The sequence below is a fragment of the Suncus etruscus genome, chromosome 12, assembly GCF_024139225.1.
Source record: "Suncus etruscus isolate mSunEtr1 chromosome 12, mSunEtr1.pri.cur, whole genome shotgun sequence".
Taxonomy (NCBI): Eukaryota; Metazoa; Chordata; class Mammalia; order Eulipotyphla; family Soricidae; genus Suncus; species Suncus etruscus.
In genome coordinates, this window is record NC_064859.1 from 98,248,752 (window position 1) to 98,269,071 (window position 20,320).

The 20,320-nt window shown below is 46.9% G+C and overlaps 2 protein-coding genes across 2 annotated transcripts in view; one reads left to right on the plus strand and one right to left on the minus strand.

The window, feature by feature from the left end:
- FAM98A (family with sequence similarity 98 member A) overlaps nt 1-20,320 on the minus strand; it is a 582,326-nt gene that overhangs the window by 141,810 nt on the left and 420,196 nt on the right. The gene's annotated exons all lie outside the window — the stretch shown is intronic.
- LTBP1 (latent transforming growth factor beta binding protein 1) overlaps nt 1-20,320 on the plus strand; it is a 275,135-nt gene that overhangs the window by 17,538 nt on the left and 237,277 nt on the right. Inside the window, exon 2 of the mRNA XM_049784171.1 lies at nt 2,772-3,069. Within this exon, the coding sequence (XP_049640128.1) occupies nt 3,011-3,069 (59 nt within the window). The 5' untranslated portion in view covers nt 2,772-3,010. The remainder of the gene's footprint in view (nt 1-2,771; nt 3,070-20,320) is intronic.

Sequence of the window (20,320 nt, forward strand, 5' to 3'; positions counted from 1 at the left end):
ACGTAAGGCCACAACCCTAGAAAAAGATCCAACTTTCAGAAATTGTTTAAGGTATGGAGTTAAAAAAATTTCACTCTAGTTTTAGTAAAAAAATCTCACCAGTAGTAGATTCAGTATGACTAACTGCCCTTTATATTTTTACCCCTTTAAACAACTGCTAACTTTTTTGTAGCTGAATTATCACTGTCATAATTGGCCTCATTTATTGATTTGGGGGCTGGATTTGGGGTCACGCCTACTATACTCCTGATTCTGTGCATCGGGATAAGGGGTCACTCTCAGCAGTGCTCAGGGGACCAGATGGTGCAGGGGGTCAAACTGGGGTTGGCCACATGCAAGGCAAGTATCTCGACCTTTAAATTGTCACTCCAGCCTTTTGTTTTACTTGGCCAACTCTTTCTAAAAGGCCACTTGTGTTAGAGAGGACAACAGAGAGTTATCCTGTGCTGGAGTGTGCTTTCCCTTCTGGTGGAGAAGCCAAGGTGCCGTCAGTCATACTATGAGTGGCACCAATTGTGAGTGACTACCAGTGTTGTAAAATAAAAATCCATGAGTTGTAAGACAACCTCAGGCACCATGTTACTAACCCCTTAGGCAGTGGGTCTGAAGAAGCAGAGTAGTGGCAAAGATTAATAAACAAAGGCAGTCAGGAGAGAGTCATTGGAGTCAGTCTGCTTTTCGCCTCATGGCCTCTCTGCCTCAGCCCCCAAAGGCCAGAACTGCCCTTTCATTATTCAAACCAATTCCCAATACCAGGAATGGGGAGGTCTAGTAATCCAGGTGGTCTTTTACATATCAAAGGAAGAGGTTTAAGGAAGGAGGAAGTTGGGGAAACATCTTTGGGGTTGAAAGCCTGTTGTCATTTTACACAGGCCCATGTCTGTGTGTGGACAGCATGATGATGTCTCCTCATCTGTGAAAGGTTAATTAGAGGTGATGAGGAGGATACCACTTCCTTGATTGTGTTGTGTTAGGTGTAACACTGCCTCCACTGACCATGATGAGAGATTGTCCAGCCAGCCGAGGACAGTGGCCGCCATGATGTTGGCCTTGTGTCAGAAGGCTGACGTGATGGGTGTCTCCTACGGAGAGTTGATCTGGTTGGGATCCTCCATTTCCGGCCCTTAGGAAAGGACCCTTCCCACAACTTGACTGATCTCAGGAGGTCACTCCAGGTGAGTGCCCGAGCCATGGGCCCACACCAGAATGGAGACAGCATGAGACCCAGGCATGCAGGACTGTCCACTTCCTCTGTGTCCAGATGGCTGACACCATGTCGGGGCAAGTGGGACAGGTTCCAAGTCCTGAAGATGGTGAGCCATCATGAGGTCCCAGGATATAATGGAGACTATCAGGAGACTGGAGAGGCCAGAGGTGTGACCCTGACTTCAAAGTCATCTGTTTATCTCACAAGTTTCTGTTGGGTCACCACCACTTTCCCCAACCAGAAACACACAGATGAGATGGTGTCTTGTCTTCTTCCTTGACCTTCCCTGGAATAGTGAGAGTTGGAGGCGGGATTTGCTCTTCCCTTAAACAGCCAGGTTGGGACTGGAGTCATAGCACAACAGGGAGGGCACTAACCTTGCATGCAGTCGATGCGGGTTCAATCCTCAGCATCCCATATAATCCCCCAAGTCCGCCAGGAGTGATCCCTGAGCTCACAGCTAGGAGAAAGCCCTGAGCACTGCCGGGTGCAATTTTTCCCCCTAGACCTACCCAAAAAGAATTTCCTCCAGCCTTTGGAAAACCTGTCAGACTGGTAGTGACACCTTCGGACTATTCTCTTTTACTCAGAAGGAAGATTCAAACCCTAACTATAGTCATTGGTTCCTGGAGAATCCTTGGTGTCAGGGTGCTTGTGACTGGCTCGTTTGGTGTTTCCATATGGGGGCTGCTCTCGCTGACTGCATGGGGAGTGGGGTAGAGATGGTGGAGTGTGGGACTAACCAGTTTCCATCCTATTCAGGATATTTCTGCTTTGCTGGTGTTTTTTACTCATTGGATGGAAGCACCTTTGGGTTGAAGCCCCTTTTGGGCTGGTCCCTTCCCCTACCTTCTCCACCCCAATTTGGGTTCCCAATAAAGTCTCAGGGAGAAACTGCTTGCAATTTCACTTTTCCACTACTAGGATATTCTGCTTGCTGGTTTTAGGCTTAAGGTGGAAGTTCTTGAACCTGTTTATCTCCCTAACCATGTGTAGATTATTTTCTGTGTCGGCATTTGCTTCCAGATCCTGGGATTGGGGCATGATGCTTTCACTTCAGTGAGATGGGATAGAGATGGTGTGAAGTTGGGGTAGAGATGGTGGAAATATGATAGGCACTACCATCACCCTTAATTCTTAATTGGGAGAAGGTCTTGGGAGATGGTACAATGGTTAGGGCGTACAGCTGCCATGAAGCCCACTGGCTTTGCTTCCCAGTACTACTTGGTTCCCTGAGCATCTCTGGAGAAGCCTTGGAGTCTCTCTGTACCCTTGAGTGTGGCCCTGGAACTCCAGCACTGTGGAGTGACTTGGGGGGATCCCTGGCACCTCACATCCTGAGCTCCACCCCATCCTTGAGCCCTTGGCCCAGTTGGTCGAGAATCATCTGTGGTACCCTTGGACTTCTTGGGCACCCTCATACCAGACAAATGAACTGGGGGAGCACCCTTATCTCCCTCACCCCAGTCTCTTTGAGTATCCTTTTCCTGGGAGTGCTGCGGAGCTCTGGGAGGAATCGGGAAATCTCCTCACCTCCATCTTGTCTTCTCTTACCTTTCTGCAGCCAGCTGTGTGCCCCCGTGCCAGAACGGAGGCCTGTGTCTGCGTCCCCAGCTCTGCGTGTGCAAACCGGGCACCCGGGGCAAAGCCTGTGAGCTGACCACTGCCCAGGAGCCTGCGTCCACAGTCCTCAGAGCACAGAGTCCTGGGCCCTCTCTCTCCTGGAAGCCTCCAGAACCAGCCGCACAGCTGACTTCCCCCGACAAGGCAGACACTCTTCCCAGAGCGGGTCCCGTGGCCCAGATGACTTTGACCCTCAAGCAGAAGCCTTCTGTGGGCCTCTCACCGCAGACACGTCCTCAGTGAGTGTGTGGAACTGGGCCAGGAATGTCCTGGTCACTCATGGGCCCTGTGCTACCATTCACTCTCTTTTGCTTGAGCTAGGAAATGATGGTCCCTCTTGTGCAAGTCTTGTAAAAGTGTGTGTGTGTGTGTCCGTCCTCTGCTAGGAAGCTTGACCGAAACCAAAGCTGAAGTGGGATGGTTGGGAACAGCCCCAGAGGATTGTGTGATTGTGGCTAGTGACACTAGTATGTGACTGATAGTGCTGAAGAGATAGCACAGTGGTTCAGTCACTAGCCTTGCAGACCCAGGTTCAGTCCCAGGCACCACCAGGTGTGACCCCAACAAACACCTCAACTTAAAATGCACTGTGATCATTAAAGAAGCAGATGAGGGGGCGGATAAGAGACAAACTATAGGAGTTTAGGCACCTACCTAGCTGACTGGGCTCAATTCTCAATCCCTGGCATCCCATAGTGATCTTTGAGCACAGAGCCAGGAGTAATCTCAGCACCACCAGGTGTGGCCTCCCCGAAAAGCAAACAAACAAAAATATAAGGTGCATAGACAAGGCCAGCCTTCAGCTCTATTGAGCATGTGCAGGGAGAGGGGAAGATGGGAAGGATATTACTCAGCCTCAGAGCATGGCTTCCTGTACCCCGTGTGCCCTAGGGCTCCCCACAAGCCCATTGGGTGAATGAGATTATGCTGTGCTGATGAAAACATGGTTTCCTTTGCCCTGTTCTGAGAAAAGGAGGTCTTGGGGTGAGCCTGGTGTGTCTGTGCTCCTTGGGGTGGTCTCAGGCCCAGTGTTGGGGTCCCAGAACTCCAAAACTCCTTTGTTGATACCCCTTCTGTGGGTATCAGGGACCCTGTGGACAGGGTGCTGTTGCCAGAGTAGTGCTCTTGACAGTCACTTGTTAGAGTTCCTTCTTGGTGGTTATGATTTTCTGGAGGTTCCAGGGAAAAAATGACCTTCCCTGCCCAACTCTGCTTCCATCCCTGCTGGCCCTTGCCCCTTAGCTTCCTCTTTATTTCCTCAGTTTCCTCAGTTCTTCCATCTGCTTTCCTTCCTGGGACCATCTGCTTTCCTTCCTTCCTTCCTTCCTTCCTTCCTTCCTTCCTTCCTTCCTTCCTTCCTTCCTTCCTTCCTTCCTTCCTTCCTTCCTTCCTTCCTTCCTTCCTTCCTTCCTTCCTTCCTTCCTTCCTTCCTTCCTTCCTTCCTTCCTTCCAGGGGGCCCACTCCCGGCAGTGCTCAGGGGTTACTTCCTGTCTCTGCATGCAGAAATTGCTCCTGGCAGGCTTGGGAGACCATATGAAATGCCATGAATTGAACCCGAGTCTATCCTGGTTCACCATGTGCAAATCAAACTCTCTACTTCTATGCTATCACTCTAGCATCCTTCCATCTGCTTTTCTTCATGGTTCCGCCCCTTCTTTTTTTTTTTTTTTTGGTTTTTGGGTCACACCCGGCAGTGCTCAGGGGTTACTCCTGGCTGTCTGCTCAGAAATAGCTCCTGGCAGGCACGGGGGACCATATGGGACACCGGGATTCGAACCAACCACCTTTGGTCCTGGATCGGCTGCTTGCAAGGCAAACGCCACTGTGCTATCTCTCCGGGCCCGGTTCCGCCCCTTCTTGCCTTCCTTCCCCTACACTATCTGCTCGTACTGGGGCGACTTGGCAGAAGTTGAGCCACTTTTCCGCATTTCAGCTGAAGAGCGAGTGTCTGGGCCTCATGGAAAAGGAAGATGGTTGTCATCGGCTTGGCTGAGCCCCAAAGAGGACCCACACACTTTGTCATAAGTCCCAGGAGGAAACTGAACACAGAGTGGGCAAAGATTGGGTGCAGGTGGCCTGGCTTGGGGGGACTGGGAGGGGATTTTATGGAGGCGGACATCAGGACAGGATCCTGTCTCTGTCCCTACGGGCTCCAGGGACTGAATTATTTTCTGCAAGACCAGACCGGAAAGTCCTCTGCTTGGTTTGGTTGTGTGTGTTCCAGAATTGCGTGGAAAACAAAGCATTGGATTGATGCAGAAGTGCAGTGTAGGATGGGCCCACAGATCTTGACTCAGCAAAGCTGACATTGGTTTTAGGTACATTTCTTTTTGGTTTTTGGACCACACCTGGCAGCACTTGGGTCACTCCTGACTCTGTGCTCAGAATTGCTTCTGGCAGGCTTGGAGACAATATGAGATTCTGGGGATTGAAACCAGACCCTTCCCAGGTTGGCAGCATGCAAGGCAAACACTATCACTGTGCTATCAGTTTTAGGTACATTTCTGATGTCATACGTCAGGATTCTGCTTCTCTCTGCATCTCCACAATTGCAAGTGGGGAGAGCGAGCCCATGGGCCAGATAGACAGGAAGGGGCCCAGGGTCTTGGGGCTGGTGGTGCTGATCTGGTTCAAAGGAGAGAGCACTGCTTGGTCGCCATGAGAGTCCCTGTGTCCTGAAAGGAACACAGGACTTGGATCTGTGGCTACAATCTGAGTAGGCCATTTCTATGTCATGAGGCTTTGGATCTCAGGAATGATGTAGAGTTGTGTCTTGGGATCCAGTCAGGATTCTGGATGCTCTATTCAGGCCTTCTAGCAGCAGCATCTGAGGGGAAATGGAAGTTCATTATTCTTATTTTGGGTTTGTGTGTTTGTTGGTTTGTTTTGTGCTGCTCGGGTCCACTCCTGCTCCAACGCTTGGATCAAACCCAGAACTCCTGTGTGCAAGTAATGTGCTCAGATGCTCAGGGCCACATCCTTGGTTCTATATGAAGTGATTTACCTCTAGAATCTCACCATCTACTGGGGTCTTAGGGATCCATATTTGGGTGGTGGTAGACGAGATGTCCCATGTGAAACGGCAGCCATCTTTTTCTTCTCTGTTCTTGGCAACACTTGTGTAATATAAGAATGTTGTGGGTCAGTAGGAAGCTCAGGTTTCATCCCTGACAGGGCTTTGGGAAGAAAAGTCATCTATCCAATTACTTCATCATTTGCCTCAGAGGTACTCTCCACGCAGGAAGAGGCTTTAAACATAGCATTATAATTATGGGAATTTTTTTGGGAGGGGGTTGCCTTGGGCTTTGGGGTATTCCTGGCCTGAGATACTATCACTTCTGGTATTTCCTCCATAAACGTTATAGATTGCCGGTTTTCTGGGCCCCACGGTGGGTGTTAAACTAGATTAGACCTGAGCTTGCACTGAGGAAGTTTTAAAATGATGGATCCGTCGTATTTGGGGAAGGCGCTAGGGTGGTCTCCTTTGGCCCACATGGACATGAGGACTTGACTGTCAAGGAATGACAGTCACCTGCGGACTGTGGCCTCCAGCTGCTATATCCTTGGACAGGTTTTAATTTTTTGTTTTGTTATTTTGGGGGGCCACATCCGGCAACACTCGGGTTACTCCTGGCTTTGCACTTAAAAAATCGCTCCTGGCAGGCTCAGGGGACCATATGGGATGCTGGGGATCAAACCCGGGTCTGTCCCAGGTTGGCTGCATGCAAGACAAATGTCCTACCTCTGTGGTATCTATTGCTCGGATCCCTCATTGGACAGTTTTTGATTGCTCTAGAGAACCAGAACTTAGAATTGATGACCACTCTGGAATGTTCTAGATTTTATTTGGTACTGGAGCAAGGATCAGTTCAACTTGCACACAAGCCTTGTCAAGCCGTCAACCTTCCAGATGACAAGATGGGGAAATGACTCTCTTATCACAATTCTATGCTAACATAAGTGACAATCAGTGGGTTTGTGGAAAAGCCTCAGTTCTTGGGGTTGCTGGTGCTTCTCAGGATCTTTTATTCTTGACGTGAATTTCCCGGGGTGCTCCAGGAAGAGAAAAGTCAAGAACTGGGCAGCACCCCATCTTGTCTCTGCTCTGAGGCTGTAACCCTCTTTGTTTTTGTCTTTGCTGATTGCTGTTCTGTGATGCCTTTGCAAAAACTGCTCGGGTCCTTGCTGACGTTCCGGACCATGGAAGCCTGTGGCCACTGTGCTAGGGGCCTTTTTCAGCTGCTCATCGCTGCCTCTGCTGGTCTCCAGAACTGGCCCACAGTGCTGGCTCGGGTTGCCAAACTGGGAGCTCTTATCGGGCCGTGGAAGGACCCTGTCTGCTCTGAGCTGGAGGAGGAGGTAGTCTGGCTTTGCTCAGGAGTTCCTGGGCCTCTGTCTGTCCGTCTAGGCAGCCCACATACATGCCTGAGTCGGCTTTCCCGCACGCTGACGGCTGTTTGCTCTGTGATCCAGACTCGGTTATGAAGGTGGGTGGTTCCTTCCTCCAGAAAAATGAGTGTCCTTCTCTTTTAAACCTCAGGGACATGATGGTTATTTAATAACAAGGGCTTCTCGATTTGTCAGTTCTTATCTAGGGCAATGGGGAAGAGAAATCAATGAAAATGTATTTATTCTTTCTCTCTTTCTGTTTTTTGTTTCTTTCTCTCTCCCTCCCTTCTTTCTATTCATCCTTCCTTCTTGCCTTCTTTTCCACTCTTTCTTTCTTTCTTTCTTTCTTTCTTTCTTTCTTTCTTTCTTTCTTTCTTTCTTTCTTTCTTTCTTTCTTTCTTTCTTTCTTTCTTTCTTTCTTTCTTTCTTTCTTTCTTTCTTTCTTTCTTTCTTTCTTTCTTCTTTTTCTTTCTTTCTTTCTTCTTCCCTCCCTTTTCTTTTTCCTTCCTTCCTTCCTTCCTTCCTTCCTTCCTTCCTTCCTTCCTTCCTTCCTTCCTTCCTTCCTTCCTTCCTTCCTTCCTTCCTTCCTTCCTTCCTTCCTTCCTTCCTTCCTTCCTTCCTCCCTCCCTCCCTCCCTCCCTCCTCCCTCCCTCCCTCCCCCCTCCCTCCCTCCCTCCCTCCTCCCTCCCTCCCTCCCTCCTCCCTCCCTCCCTCCCTCCCTCCCTCCCTCCCTCCCTCCCTCCCTCCCTCCCTCCCTCCCTCCGTCCCTCCCCTCCCTTTTAAAAATTTTTTGGCCGTACCCAGTAATGCTCAGAGGTTACTTCTGGCTATGTACTCAGAAATTGCTCCTGGGGATGGGGCCGGCGAGGTGGCACTAGAGGTAAGGTGTCTGCCTTGCAAGCACTAGCCAAGGAAAGATCGCAACTGCGGTTCGATCCCCTGGCGTCCCGTATGGTCCCCCCAAGCCAGGGGCAATTTCTGAGCGCTTAGCCAGGAGTAACCCCTGAGCATCAAACGGGTGTGGCCCGAAAAACCAAATTAAAACTCCCTCCCTCCTTCCTTTCCTTTAGAGAAAAATTTTCCTACTGGCACATAGAGCCAGTATCTCCCCCTCATTTTTTCCTTTTGGGTCCCTGTGCCCCCAACCCTCTCCTTGCTGGTGAGGCACATTTTTCTTCTGCTCCACTCCTGGGGTGACCAAGCACTTTTTATGTGCTGTGGTCAAGTGGGCTTTGATGCATCAAAGGAGTTGCAATTGGAGGAATCTTGGCATTAAAATGAAGATAAAGGTTCAAACCTAAAAGAAGTCAAAAACTTATCTGAGCAGCAACATGATCACTCTCACTTTTCAGGACTCTTCAAAACCATGACAAGGCCTTGGTGTCCCCTTGAGCCCCAGCAGCTGAACTGGGGAATGGGACAGTGCCGGTGTATGGACACGATTCCACTTGGCAACAAACTGGGGGAAACAAACGGAGACCAAAGTGCCCGCACCTCACTTTTTAATTTTTTAATTTTTTTGGTTTTTGGGCCATACCCAGTGGCACTAAGGGATTACTCCTGGCTCTGTGTTCAGAAACTGCTCCTGACAGACTCAGGGACCATATGGGATCTGAGGATTGAACCCGGGTCAATGATGAAAAATTGTCACCCCCCCATTTTGACATCTCTACTTGTCCTTGTCTTGTCTAACTTGAAATTCATCCTGAAACTAAACTCATGGACATGCTTGACTGTGAATTCAGCCATCATAGACAATTGCTTTTATTTTCAGTTTCTTTATCTATGCTCTTGATGAAATTGAGATTCTCTATATTGCTTCATTGCCAAGAGTATGTTACAGATGTTGAATTCAACCCTCTGAACTGTTGGTTAGATCCTATGGTTTCCTTTTATTTTATTTATTTTTTTATTTTTATTTTTTGGCTTTTTGGGCCACACCTGGTGACGCTCAGGGGTTACTCCTGGCTATGCGTTCGGAAATCGCTCCTGGCTCGGGGGACCATATGGGACGCCGGGGGATCAAATCGAGGTCTGTCCTAGGCTAGCTCGTGCAAGGCAGATGCCTTACCTCTAGAGCCACTGCTCTGGCCCCTCCTTTTATTTTTAATGTGGCATTTATAGTAAAAATTCATTTATGTCAGAACAACTTTGGATTTATAGAGTGATTATTTTTCTTTCTTTTTTTTTTTTTTTTTTTTTGGTTTTTGGGCCACACCCTGCGGTGCTCAGGGGTTACTCCTGGCTGTCTGCTCAGAAATAGCTCCTGGCAGGCACGGGGGACCATATGGGACACCGGGATTCGAACCAACCACCTTTGGTCCTGGATCGGCTGCTTGCAAGGCAAACACCGCTGTGCTATCTCTCCGGGCCCATTTTTCTTTCTTTCTTTCTTTTTTTTTTTTTTTTTTTTTTGCTGGGCCAAGTCTTTCTCTTTTTCAATCTCCAACACTTTTTGTTTGAATCTGACTTCAGGAAACCCATTATTTAATCTGGTTTCTTGTGTTGCTTTGGTATCATTTTTGTGTTAAGTTTTTGGGGTTGTGGTGTTTTGGGGCCTCGCCTGGTGGTGTTCAGGGGATAAGGTTATTCCTGATACTGTGCTTAGGGGTCATTCCTGGTGGTGCTCTAGGGGATATTATGCAGTGCTGGAGATTGAATCAGGGTTGGCCCTATGCAAGGCAAGTGCCTTTCACTTCTATACTACAATATTTTTTTGAAATTGCTATGGAATTTGAGCAGGGAAGGTTCTTTTTGGTTCTTTGCTTTAGAAAATTTTGGAATTGATTAATATTCTTCCCTCCTCTTCCCTCCCTTCCTCCCTTCCCATAAACCATATTGGGTTCAATGCTTCTTGATGATTCACCATTACAGATAGTTTCTCTAAGCAAGCCCAGATATTTAAACAAAGGCAAATGTATTCAGTACTTTTTACCCTGGTGCCAAACAACACACAGACACCGGACAGTTAAACTGACCTCTGTCTCCAGTGGTCTGTGCTGTTTTGATTCAACATTTTAATTAGAAATTTCTTTTAATCCTACAAATCAGATATTCTATCGTTGCTTTAGATAATCATGCTTATTTAGAACCATCCCACACAGCTACCATTTTCCTTGTTTAGCATTCCTACTTGTATTTAGACCTTAGCTCTAGGACAATTTTTTTTTTTTTTTTTGTGGAAAGTGCCTCTTTTAGAAATTCCTGTGGTGAGGGTCTTTGTCTTGATTTCCCCGAATTTCCCTGAATATGCAGTTTCCTCTGAGAACTATTTTTATTCCAGATTATTTGAAAGCCATTCCTCCATGTCTCTGGGTTTCTCTGGTTCTTCTTGTTTTATCAGCGGATGGTTAATCTGATTTTTTGTGCCTAATAGGGCCTCTTTCTTCTGATTGGATTTTTAAAAAAAATTATCTCAATGAGGGGGTGGGTGAGGAGGGAAAAGGGGGGGGCATTGGTGGTGGGAATATTGCACTGGTGAAGGGGGTGTCCTTTTTTATAACTGAAACCCAACTACAAACATGTTTGTAATAACGGTGCTTAAATAAAGATAGTAATTAAAAAAATGATCTCACTGGGATTTATTGGGATTCAGGGGAACAAGCCTGGCTTTCAGTTTTGAAAAATTTCAGAGTTACTTTTTGGTCTCAGTGATCTTCAACCTTTCTTTCTTGTTTTTGTTTTGAGCTCGCACCTGGCTTTGTGCAGGGGCCCCTTTGGGATGCTGGGAATCGAAACCAGGTCAGTCGCTTGCAAAGCAAGTGCCTTGCCCACTATGCCATCTCTTTGGCCCCATTTTTTGTATTTAACATCTCTAGCCTGGCTTTGGTCTGTGAACTGGCAGTTGAAAAACCACTGTCTTGGCTTTTGCCTTTCCCGAGATGGTCTTGGCCTAACACACATGATCAGGTAGCTTCTGTTCTTTCACTGTTCTCCTTGAGGGACTGATGTGGAAAGTGGGGGCTCTAGTCCTTACCATACAGGGTGGGTGTAAGAGAGTCCTTGGGGGTGGCCCAGAGCAGCCCCACTGCCAGGCTTCTATCTTGTCAGACAGGAAAACACAAATTTGCTCTCACCCACCAGATGCTGTTCGCTCTGTCCGGCTCTCAAGTCTGTCTGTGCCCAAGGCCTGAGTCTTTAGAATTGTTCTGGGGTCACACATGTAGCTTCCCACACATTGGTGCTCGCTGTGCTGCTCTTAATATCTTCATGAAATTTTCTTCCTTTTCTAAACATTGTTCTTGGGGACCACATCCAGTGGTGCTCAAAGATCACTCCTGGAGGGGCTTGGGGGAACCATATGCAGTGTAAAGGATAGAATCCAGGTTGGCCTTGTGTAAGACAAGTGCCTTAAGCACTGTACTATCTCTCTAGCCCTGGGTGAAAATTTTAGGTTAGTTTTTTTTTTTTTTTTGAGGCACATTTGGCTGTGCTCAGGGCTTATTCCTGACTCCGCTCAGAGACCACTCCTGATGGGATGCCAGATATAGAACCTAGGTTGGCTGTGTGCAAAGCTTGCACCCTACCTACTGTACTATTGCTCAGGCCCTCTGGGCGTGTTCTGGATTCTTATCAGCATGAGGGTCACAAAGCTCATGGTGGCAGATATGACAGTCAAAGCTTACACCTGAGCTGTGGGACCCTGAGTGATTGGTTTGTTCCGTCTACACTGCCTCACCCAGCTGGGGTCTTCAACCCTCAAACCCTCTGGGCCCACCCTGGGCTCTATATAGTCAAGCCCATGTTTTCTGCTTCCAGTTCTGTGATTTCTGTGTCTGGAACCACAAACACGTCCTCAACTTTATACCGCCCTTGGGGTGAACTCTGGGAGCCAGGCTTTGCAGTCAGGGCTCAGCTGGTGACCTTCCAGCACATGCCTTATCCCGGGAGAACTGTGTCTGCCCATACTCAGAGGATGGTGGCGTCAGGCAGGAAACGTGGTCGGAGGCCTCGGAACTAGAAGCCTTTGTGCAGCTCTGTAGCCCAGGCCATTGGCTTAGTGGGTGCTCATGGGGGAGGTGGTGGGGCTTTTGCCTGAGACACCCCATTTTTCTTTCAGCAGTGGTTTGTGCAGTGTGTGTGACCCCAATTCGCTGTGCCTGTCAATTGGGAGATGGTAGCCAGGCTTGGTGTCTTGAATGAAAATTTTCTGGAAGGTGAATAATCTTTTCTGGTTTTGTTTTTGGGTCACACTCGGCAGCACTCGAGGGTTCCTCCTGGCTCTGCACTCAGGATTCACTTCTGGCAGGCTCGGGGGACCACATGGGATGCTGGGTATTGAACCCGGGTTGGCTGTATGCAAGGCAAATGCCTTATCTGCTTTGCTATCCCTCCAGCCGCTGGAAGGTAAATAAATCTGAGCTTTTTATTTAATTTTTTTCTGTATCTACTGCTTCCTGGCCTCGTAAGGCTCCTTGAAGAAGTGTTTACTGGATTTTTTTTTTTTTTTGCCAGCATCTTCACAAGCTTGATTTCTTGTTGACAGGATTTTTCTCTCTGCCTCTTCTTTTTTTTTTTTTTTTTTTTTGGTTTTTGGGCCACACCCGTTTGACGCTCAGGGGTTACTCCTGGCTATGTGCTCAGAAATCGCCCCTGGCTTGGGGGGACCATATGGGACGCCGGGGGATCGAACCGGTCCTTCCTTGGCTAGCGCTTGCAAGGCAGACACCTTACCTCCAGCGCCACCTACCCGGCCCCTCTGCCTCTTCTTTTTTTTTTTTTTTTTTTTTTTTTTGGTTTTTGGGCCACACCCGGTAACGCTCAGGGGTTACTCCTGGCTATGCACTCAGAAGTCGCTCCTGGCTTGGGGGACCATATGGGACGCCGGGGGATCGAACCGCGGTCCATCTCCTAGGCTAGCGCAGGTAAGGCAGGCACCTTACCTCCAGCGCCACCGCCCGGCCCCCTCTGCCTCTTCTTAACACAGAAGTTTCCTTTCTCAGAGAATCGTTCCTTGGAGTTTGGGGCACTTGGTCTAACGCATTCATGACGTGCACCAAAGACATTCATGGATGTTTGCCAAGGATGGTGAGTTTTGATGTGGACTGGGGCAGGAGAGTGAGGATGGGATTAAAGCACTTCTTCCCTTCCCTCCAAGTGGTTTGGAAACAGGGTCCATGGGTGGCGGGGGGCGGGGGAGACAGAGACAGAGAGAAAGAGAGAGGAAGTGAGTGAGAGACAGAGAGGGAGGGAGAGGGAGAGAGATAGGCAGAAAGAGAGAGAGAGGGAGAGAGAAAGGGAGAGAAAGAGAGGGAGGGAAGGAGAGAGGGAGGGAGAGATAGAGATAGAGGAAGAGAGACACAGGGAGAGAGACAGAGGCAGGGAGAGAGACAGAGATAGAGAGAGACAGAGACAGGGAGGGAGTGAGGGAGACAGAGAGAGGGAGACAGACAAGGAGAGAGAAGGAGAGAGAGGGAGGGAGAGAGAGAAGAAGAGAGGGAGAGAGAAAGAGGAAGAGAGACAGAGACAGAGAGGAGAGAGACAGAGAGGGAGGGAGTGAGGGAAAGAGAGGGAGTCAGAGAGAGGGAGAGAGGGAGGGTAGGTGGGAGAGAGGGAGAGAAAGAGAGGAGAGAGGGATCCAGGAGAGGAGCCAGGAAGCTCTGGCTAGATTTTGCTCTTCTGTCTAAAAAGGAAAACAGGGATGACAGGGAAAACATCATTGCCAGAGGAGGCTGGAAGGGTTCGAAACAGCTAAGGGACTGTGTGCCCTGATGAAAAGAAGCTCTTGGGAGCCAGGGAAAATACCACAGCAGTTCCCAGCATATCCCAGTTGGGGTCTGACTAGATGGTCCCGTAGTCAGAGCGCAGGACCTCCCATCTGTCTATCTGTGCTTCCATAGTATGTTTCCAGCATTTATGTTGACATGGCTACTAGTTGACATTTTGACTTTTTAATTTTTTTCTTTTACACTATACTCAGTGATGCTCAGGGCTTACTCATGGCTCTGTACTTGGGGATCATTCCTGGTGGGCTTGGGGGAATCATACCTAGGTTGACCATGTGCAAGGAAAGTACCTGCCTTACCCTTTCTATTATTGCTCTGACCCCCAGTTGGCATTGAAAAGAATGAAACTATGAGGTTTAGCATTAGAAAAAATGAAGCCATGAAATTTGCTTCTACATGGATGGACACGGAGACTATTATGCTGAGTGAAATGAGTCAGGGGGAGGGGGATAGACAGAATAATCTCACTCCTCTGTGGGAGATAAGGAAAATAAAAGAGAATGGTAATAATATCCAGAGGCAATAGAGATGAGGGTCAGGGGGACCAGTCCATAGCAGGAAGCTTGCCACAAAGAGCGGAGAGAGTGCAATTAGATTGAGAAAGGACTATTATGATGGTGATCCTTGGAACTGATCACTCTGGACAAGAACTGGGTGCTCAAAGGGGAGAAAGTGACATTCATGGTATCCTTCATTAACAACAGTGAAAACCACAGTGTCAAAAAAAGAAGAGAGGGGCCGAAGTGATAGCATTGTGGTAGGGTATTTGCCTTACATGAGGCTGACCCAAGATGGACCTGGGTTCGACCCCCAGAATCCCCAAGCCTGCCAGAAATGATTTCTGAGGGCAGAGCCAGGAGTAACCCCTGAGGACCACCGTGTATGGCCCCAAAATTAAAAACCAAAAAACCCAAAGAAGAGAGATAAGTAAAATGTCTGTCCTAGAGGTAGGCGGGGGAGATTAAGTGGGAGAGGTGAGGGCAGGAGGATGAATGACAGGGAAACTGGGGACATTGGTGGCAGGAAATATGCCCTGGTGAAGGTTATTGTATATTGTATGACTGTAATTCAATCACAAACAACTTTATCTGTAAAAACAACAACAACAGTGAGCCGGAGAGATAGCATGGAGGTAAGGCGTTTGCCTTTCATGCAGAAGGTCAGTGGTTCAAATCCCAGCATCCCATATGGTCCCCCGTGCCTGCCAGGGGCGATTTCTGAGCGCAGAGCCAGGAGTGTAACCCCTGAGCACTGCCAAGTATGACCCCCCAAACCAAACAACAACAACAACAACAACAACAACTGTATTGGGGCTTCAGCTCCAGGCAGCATTCACTCCATAAGATGCACTTTTTTTAGGGGGGGAAAAGTGTGTCTTATGGTATGAAAAATACGGTATTACAGAGGTGCTCATAATACATTTGTTTCTGCCACTTGTGTTCCAACATCAGTCCAGTCACCAATGTGTAACATTCCCTCCACCATTGTCACTAGATTCCCAGCCATTCTAAAGCCTATCCCCCTTGAAAGGCACAAAGTAATATAGTTTATATTGCTTGTTTCCAGGTAAGTGCTAATAAAATTATTTAAAAAATAGACCAACAAGAAAATTTGTGAAATTTTATTGTATTTCTCAATGCAGTCATTAAGTCATCGTTGGAAGGTCTGCTAAACTATTTGTTGCTTGCTGACCTTTCTATTAGTTACTTGTTTTGTTTCTGAACATTAGATAGCTTTGAATGTAGGTTGAAGTTTAAATGGATGTGTTCCTACTGGGATGAACATTTTGAAAAATTTGCAATTGTCACGTAGCCATGCGTGTGGTTGCATGGCCTAAGAATTCCAAGCTCCGTGGCTGATATTGCAGCCTTTGAGTGGCGTGTTTTTGGCTGCCAGGGCTTCTGGAAGCATGAGAAGGTGAGGGGAGGGTGCCCTCATTCACTCCAAAAAGTCCTGAAGATGGCAACCTAAAAAGCTGCATACCTGAAGTTTTGGTTGGTTTGGCATCTCCCCAGAGAACCGTTGTGAAGTGGTGAAGCAAGGCCATTGGCAAAGTTGTGGGTGGTGAGTGTAGCAGACATGGCTTCAGCGGGGGTTGGGGGCTTGTACCATTCCCTCCTCCTGAGATTGTTGTTTCCAGCTGCACATCTGGTATACCCTGATTTTTTATTTGATAATATGTAGCTTGCTGAATGCAGACATAGTGTCTATGTTTGTGGGTTAATATTCTTTTAATGTGGAACGATGGCTCCATGGCCTGTGAGTTAGTCCAGAAGGCAATGCTTTGCCTGAGGGACAACTTTCCTCCTTCAAACACTCTCTCTCTCTCTCTCTCTCTCTCTCTCTCTCTCTCTCTCTCTCTCTCTCTCTCTCTCTCACACACACACACACACACACCAAAACAAAAAACAAAAACCCAAAGAGGAGCATACAGGAGAATGTACAAGAAAGGATCTTAGCAAGACAATATATTCTAGAGAGAGCCTTTGTTTGATAAGTATGGGAAGTGGTTCAACTGTTCAGGGATTTCTCATAGTTAAAAACAGTAGTTTTAGTTATTTTAGACAAACCCATTGTCAGAGCACACTTCAGCATCCAGGGAAGCAAGACCCTTTCATAGTCTCAGATCTGATGAAACTGGTCAGTATGCCATTGTGAACCTTCCCGTTCTTTGCAGAGCCTGATGACTGATATGTGAGATCTGATTGTACGAGAAAGTTTTTTAGGTTTTCAGCGTCTGTGCTGCAGGGTGAGTTTTGCATGGGTGTAAGTTCGTCTTTTCACATCTGCACATCCCCTCTGCATGAGGTGGGATCTCTGTGGACGTCAAAGCAGATGTCAAAGAGGGAACAGGCCTTTTTTTTTTTTTTTTTTTTTTTTTTTTTGCTGTGTTTGGGGTCAGTTGGGAGTGTTGGTTCTGGCTTGACTGTGTGGTAGATGGTGACTTGTAAGCCCTCTGATCCAATTTCTTTTTGATCCTACTCCTCGATTTATGGCAAACGGGGACCTTTCTTTTTTTGTCAATTCCACAGAATTATGAGCGGTGCTGAAACGGTGATTTAAAGCAACTCCTCGGCCTTTCTCTCTGGCAACATCTCCAGTGTTCTTGAATGTTTATTTTAATCCTCATATTTCTAAATGTCTGGGATTCCTGGTATGTTTTACTTCAGCAAGTTCACGTAGAGTCTGATTCACCATATACGTTTGATCATACATACTTAAAATAAACACTCTGATTTATTGATGTTATATTAATAAACTCCATTTAGCATAGAGCTTGACGGAAAAGTGGCCTCTGGCATCATAGAGAACGGTTTCTTTTTTTTCCACTCAGCCCTTATTCATTTTGATGCTTCATACAACCATGGTGGGTGTGTCGAAAAAGAAGTAAGGCTTGGTGTAACTCTGTTAGCTAGTGATTTTGTTCATATTTCACCAGTTTTTACACTTGGGTCCTTTTTCCATTACTAGACCCTCACTCATGTCTCATTTCCTGCCACCTGATGGCTTTCATTCTTCACTTGACACCATTGAAATAATCTTATTGCAGGAAGCTAGGATTGGGCATATGGGTGCCTTTCCATGGCATGGACGAGATTGGGGGTCTGGGGGATAGAGGGTGCCTGGGAATTCTTTTATATCACAGAGTGAGGAGCAGCATTTCTCAGTGCTAATTTTGACCGCTGTGTGTGTATGTGTGTATGTGTGTGGGGGGGTCCGTGACCAGATTTATCCTGTAAAAAGCATTTTTCATTCCAGGCTCCATGCTCAGAAGCAGCTAAGTACTGTCCACATGGGAGTGGATGGGAATTCATCTCTGCCTCTGAGCTGGGAGAGGACATGAGGGTTGCTGTTATGGGAAATTCTTCTATAAGGTGGCTTTGCTTCTTTCTCATTAGTTAAACCATCTTTCTATTTTAGTTTGGGGCCATATTTGGTTGTGCTCAGGGATCAATCACTCCTGATGGTCTGAAGGGGCCCATTGATAGTACTGGGCATTGAACCTTAGCTGGTTGCATGCTATTTCTGTACTATCTCTCTGGCTCTCAGACATCTTTCTATCTTTAGTTTCAAATTACTTTATTCTGGATACACTAGAACTTCTCTATTTTGACAAAATAGTAACTGAAATGAAAGGATATTTTCAATTCAGTTAACTAAATAGTTTTACTGTGGCAGGATCTCACACATAGAAATATGCCATCTCTAAGCTCTGTCTAAAACTTACCATTCTTTCAGTAATTTTTGTAGTAGATACTTATAAGAAAGTATGTAGAAATTTGCCAATATTTATTACATTATGAGCTTTTTAGTAATGAAATTGTACTTGTCACCCAAAGCTCTTTATTTGGATGTATTCTTGCAGCTTTACTTAGGGGTTCAGTTCTGTTCCATGGAGCTATTAAATTTCACTATAATACCATACTGTTTTGCTCACTATAACTTTGTAGGATGGTTCCAAGAGAGGACTTCTGAGATTGTCCTTCATTTTACTCAAGATTATTTTGGCATTTCGACTCTTTTGTAGTTCCAAACACATTGAAATACTGTTTGGTTTATTTCTTCAGAGAATTTCATTGGGTCTTGACAGGCATGGCACTGAGACTGAACATTGCTAAATACTATTTTCAGGAAAAGAATTCCCATAAAAGACCATTGATTCTCCTTTTGGGGGACAAGGGGCTCCTAAGTGGTGCTCAGGGTGTCCAGGAGCTCCTCCTGGAGATTCTTGGCCAACTCAGCTTATTCTTCTTGTCAGAACTTGAGAGTGGTACTTCTCTGTGGTGCTGATCGACCTGGTACTGTGAGAAGGCCACCAGGGCTGCACTTGGAGGTGCTCTGGGGAGCCATGGGTGTTGGGTGTCAAAACGGGAGGGGTTGGTCAACTGCAGGGACCATACCATAACCCTGTGGCCTGATTATACGTTCTTGGAGGCTACCGCCACCTTCTTTATTGCATAAGGGAGAAGCAAAAACATTCAAAGCTTATGTTATTTGTGTAAGAGAAACCTAGACCCAGACTCCACTTAGATGCCTTCTAATCCTCATTCTTTCCATTCAATCAAGCAGTTGGACTGTTTTGTAAGCTCCTCTCTCCAAAAAATATTCTAGAAGAGTTTCTAGATACAAATGCTTCGTTGCTATGTAATGATTACATTGACCCCAAAGATCAGTTTTTGTATACTATTCTCTTGTATCAAAAGCAATTCAAACTTAAAGTATTTTTTTTATTCTTTTTCTTGGGAGGGGGGACTCAGGAAGATGCCATACCTGGTGATAGTCCCAGCTATGCTTAGGGGACCATGTGGGAGGAATAGAATCCAAATATCTTGCATTGAAAACCTGTGCTCAGTCTGTTGAGCGCTCTCCCTGACCCTGAATTTTTTTCTGAAATTTTAGTACACAACAAATAGCCTTCCAGTCCTTCTGACCCCCCTATTCTGTTCTAATTGGTAATACAGTTTTCTTTTCCTCTTTATTTTGATGTCAGTGTAGTGTAATTGTAGCAGAAAAAAAAAAGCATTTCTTTCTTTCTGAGCTCAGGAGTGTCACAATATACACCCAGAGAAGTTGGCAAGCATGGGATGCCAGCTTGTTCTCTTTGAAGGCATGAGGCTGTCTATTGGTCCTGTTTTCCTCACCTATCCTCATTCTCTACCTCTTGGAGTCATCCTTACAAGTGACTATCAAGAAATTGTATTTCAGGAGCAGGATGGTGGAAATCTCATTTCAAAGGCAAAGCATCGGTACACATTCGTCACATTGGTGAAGTCTGTTTCCCTGGATTCATTAAAAAAAAAAAAAACCCAACAACAACACGTTGAGGGCTGGAGCAATAGCACAGCGGCTGGGCATTTATTTGCCTTGCATGCTGCTGACTCGGGCCAGACCTGGGTTTGATCCCTGGTATCCCATATGGTTCCCTGAGCCTGCCAGGAGTAATTTCTGAGCAAAGAGCCAGGAGTAACTCCTGAGTGCCACCAGGTGTGACCCAAAAAACCAAAAACAACCTCCCCCCCCAAACAAACAAACAAACAAACAAAACACATTGCCAGGGACCGAAGCAATAGTGCCTAGAGGAGGGTGTTTGCCTTGCAAGTGGCTGACCCAGATTTGACCCCTGCATCCCCTAGGGTCCCCCAGAGCACACCAGGAATGATTCCTTAGCGCAGAGCCAGGAGTTAACCCCTGATCACCGCCAGGTGTGCCCCCCAAAACCCACAAAAATAAAAGCAAAAAAACCAAAAACCAAGTTGCCGTAATGATGATGGATTTGCTACCTTGTGCCCTATTAACTCCTAAAAGAAAAAGAAAAAGCAACTGATCAGACATTTTGGGTTCCAGTGTCTTTTCTGGTTTGTTGCACATACTGGT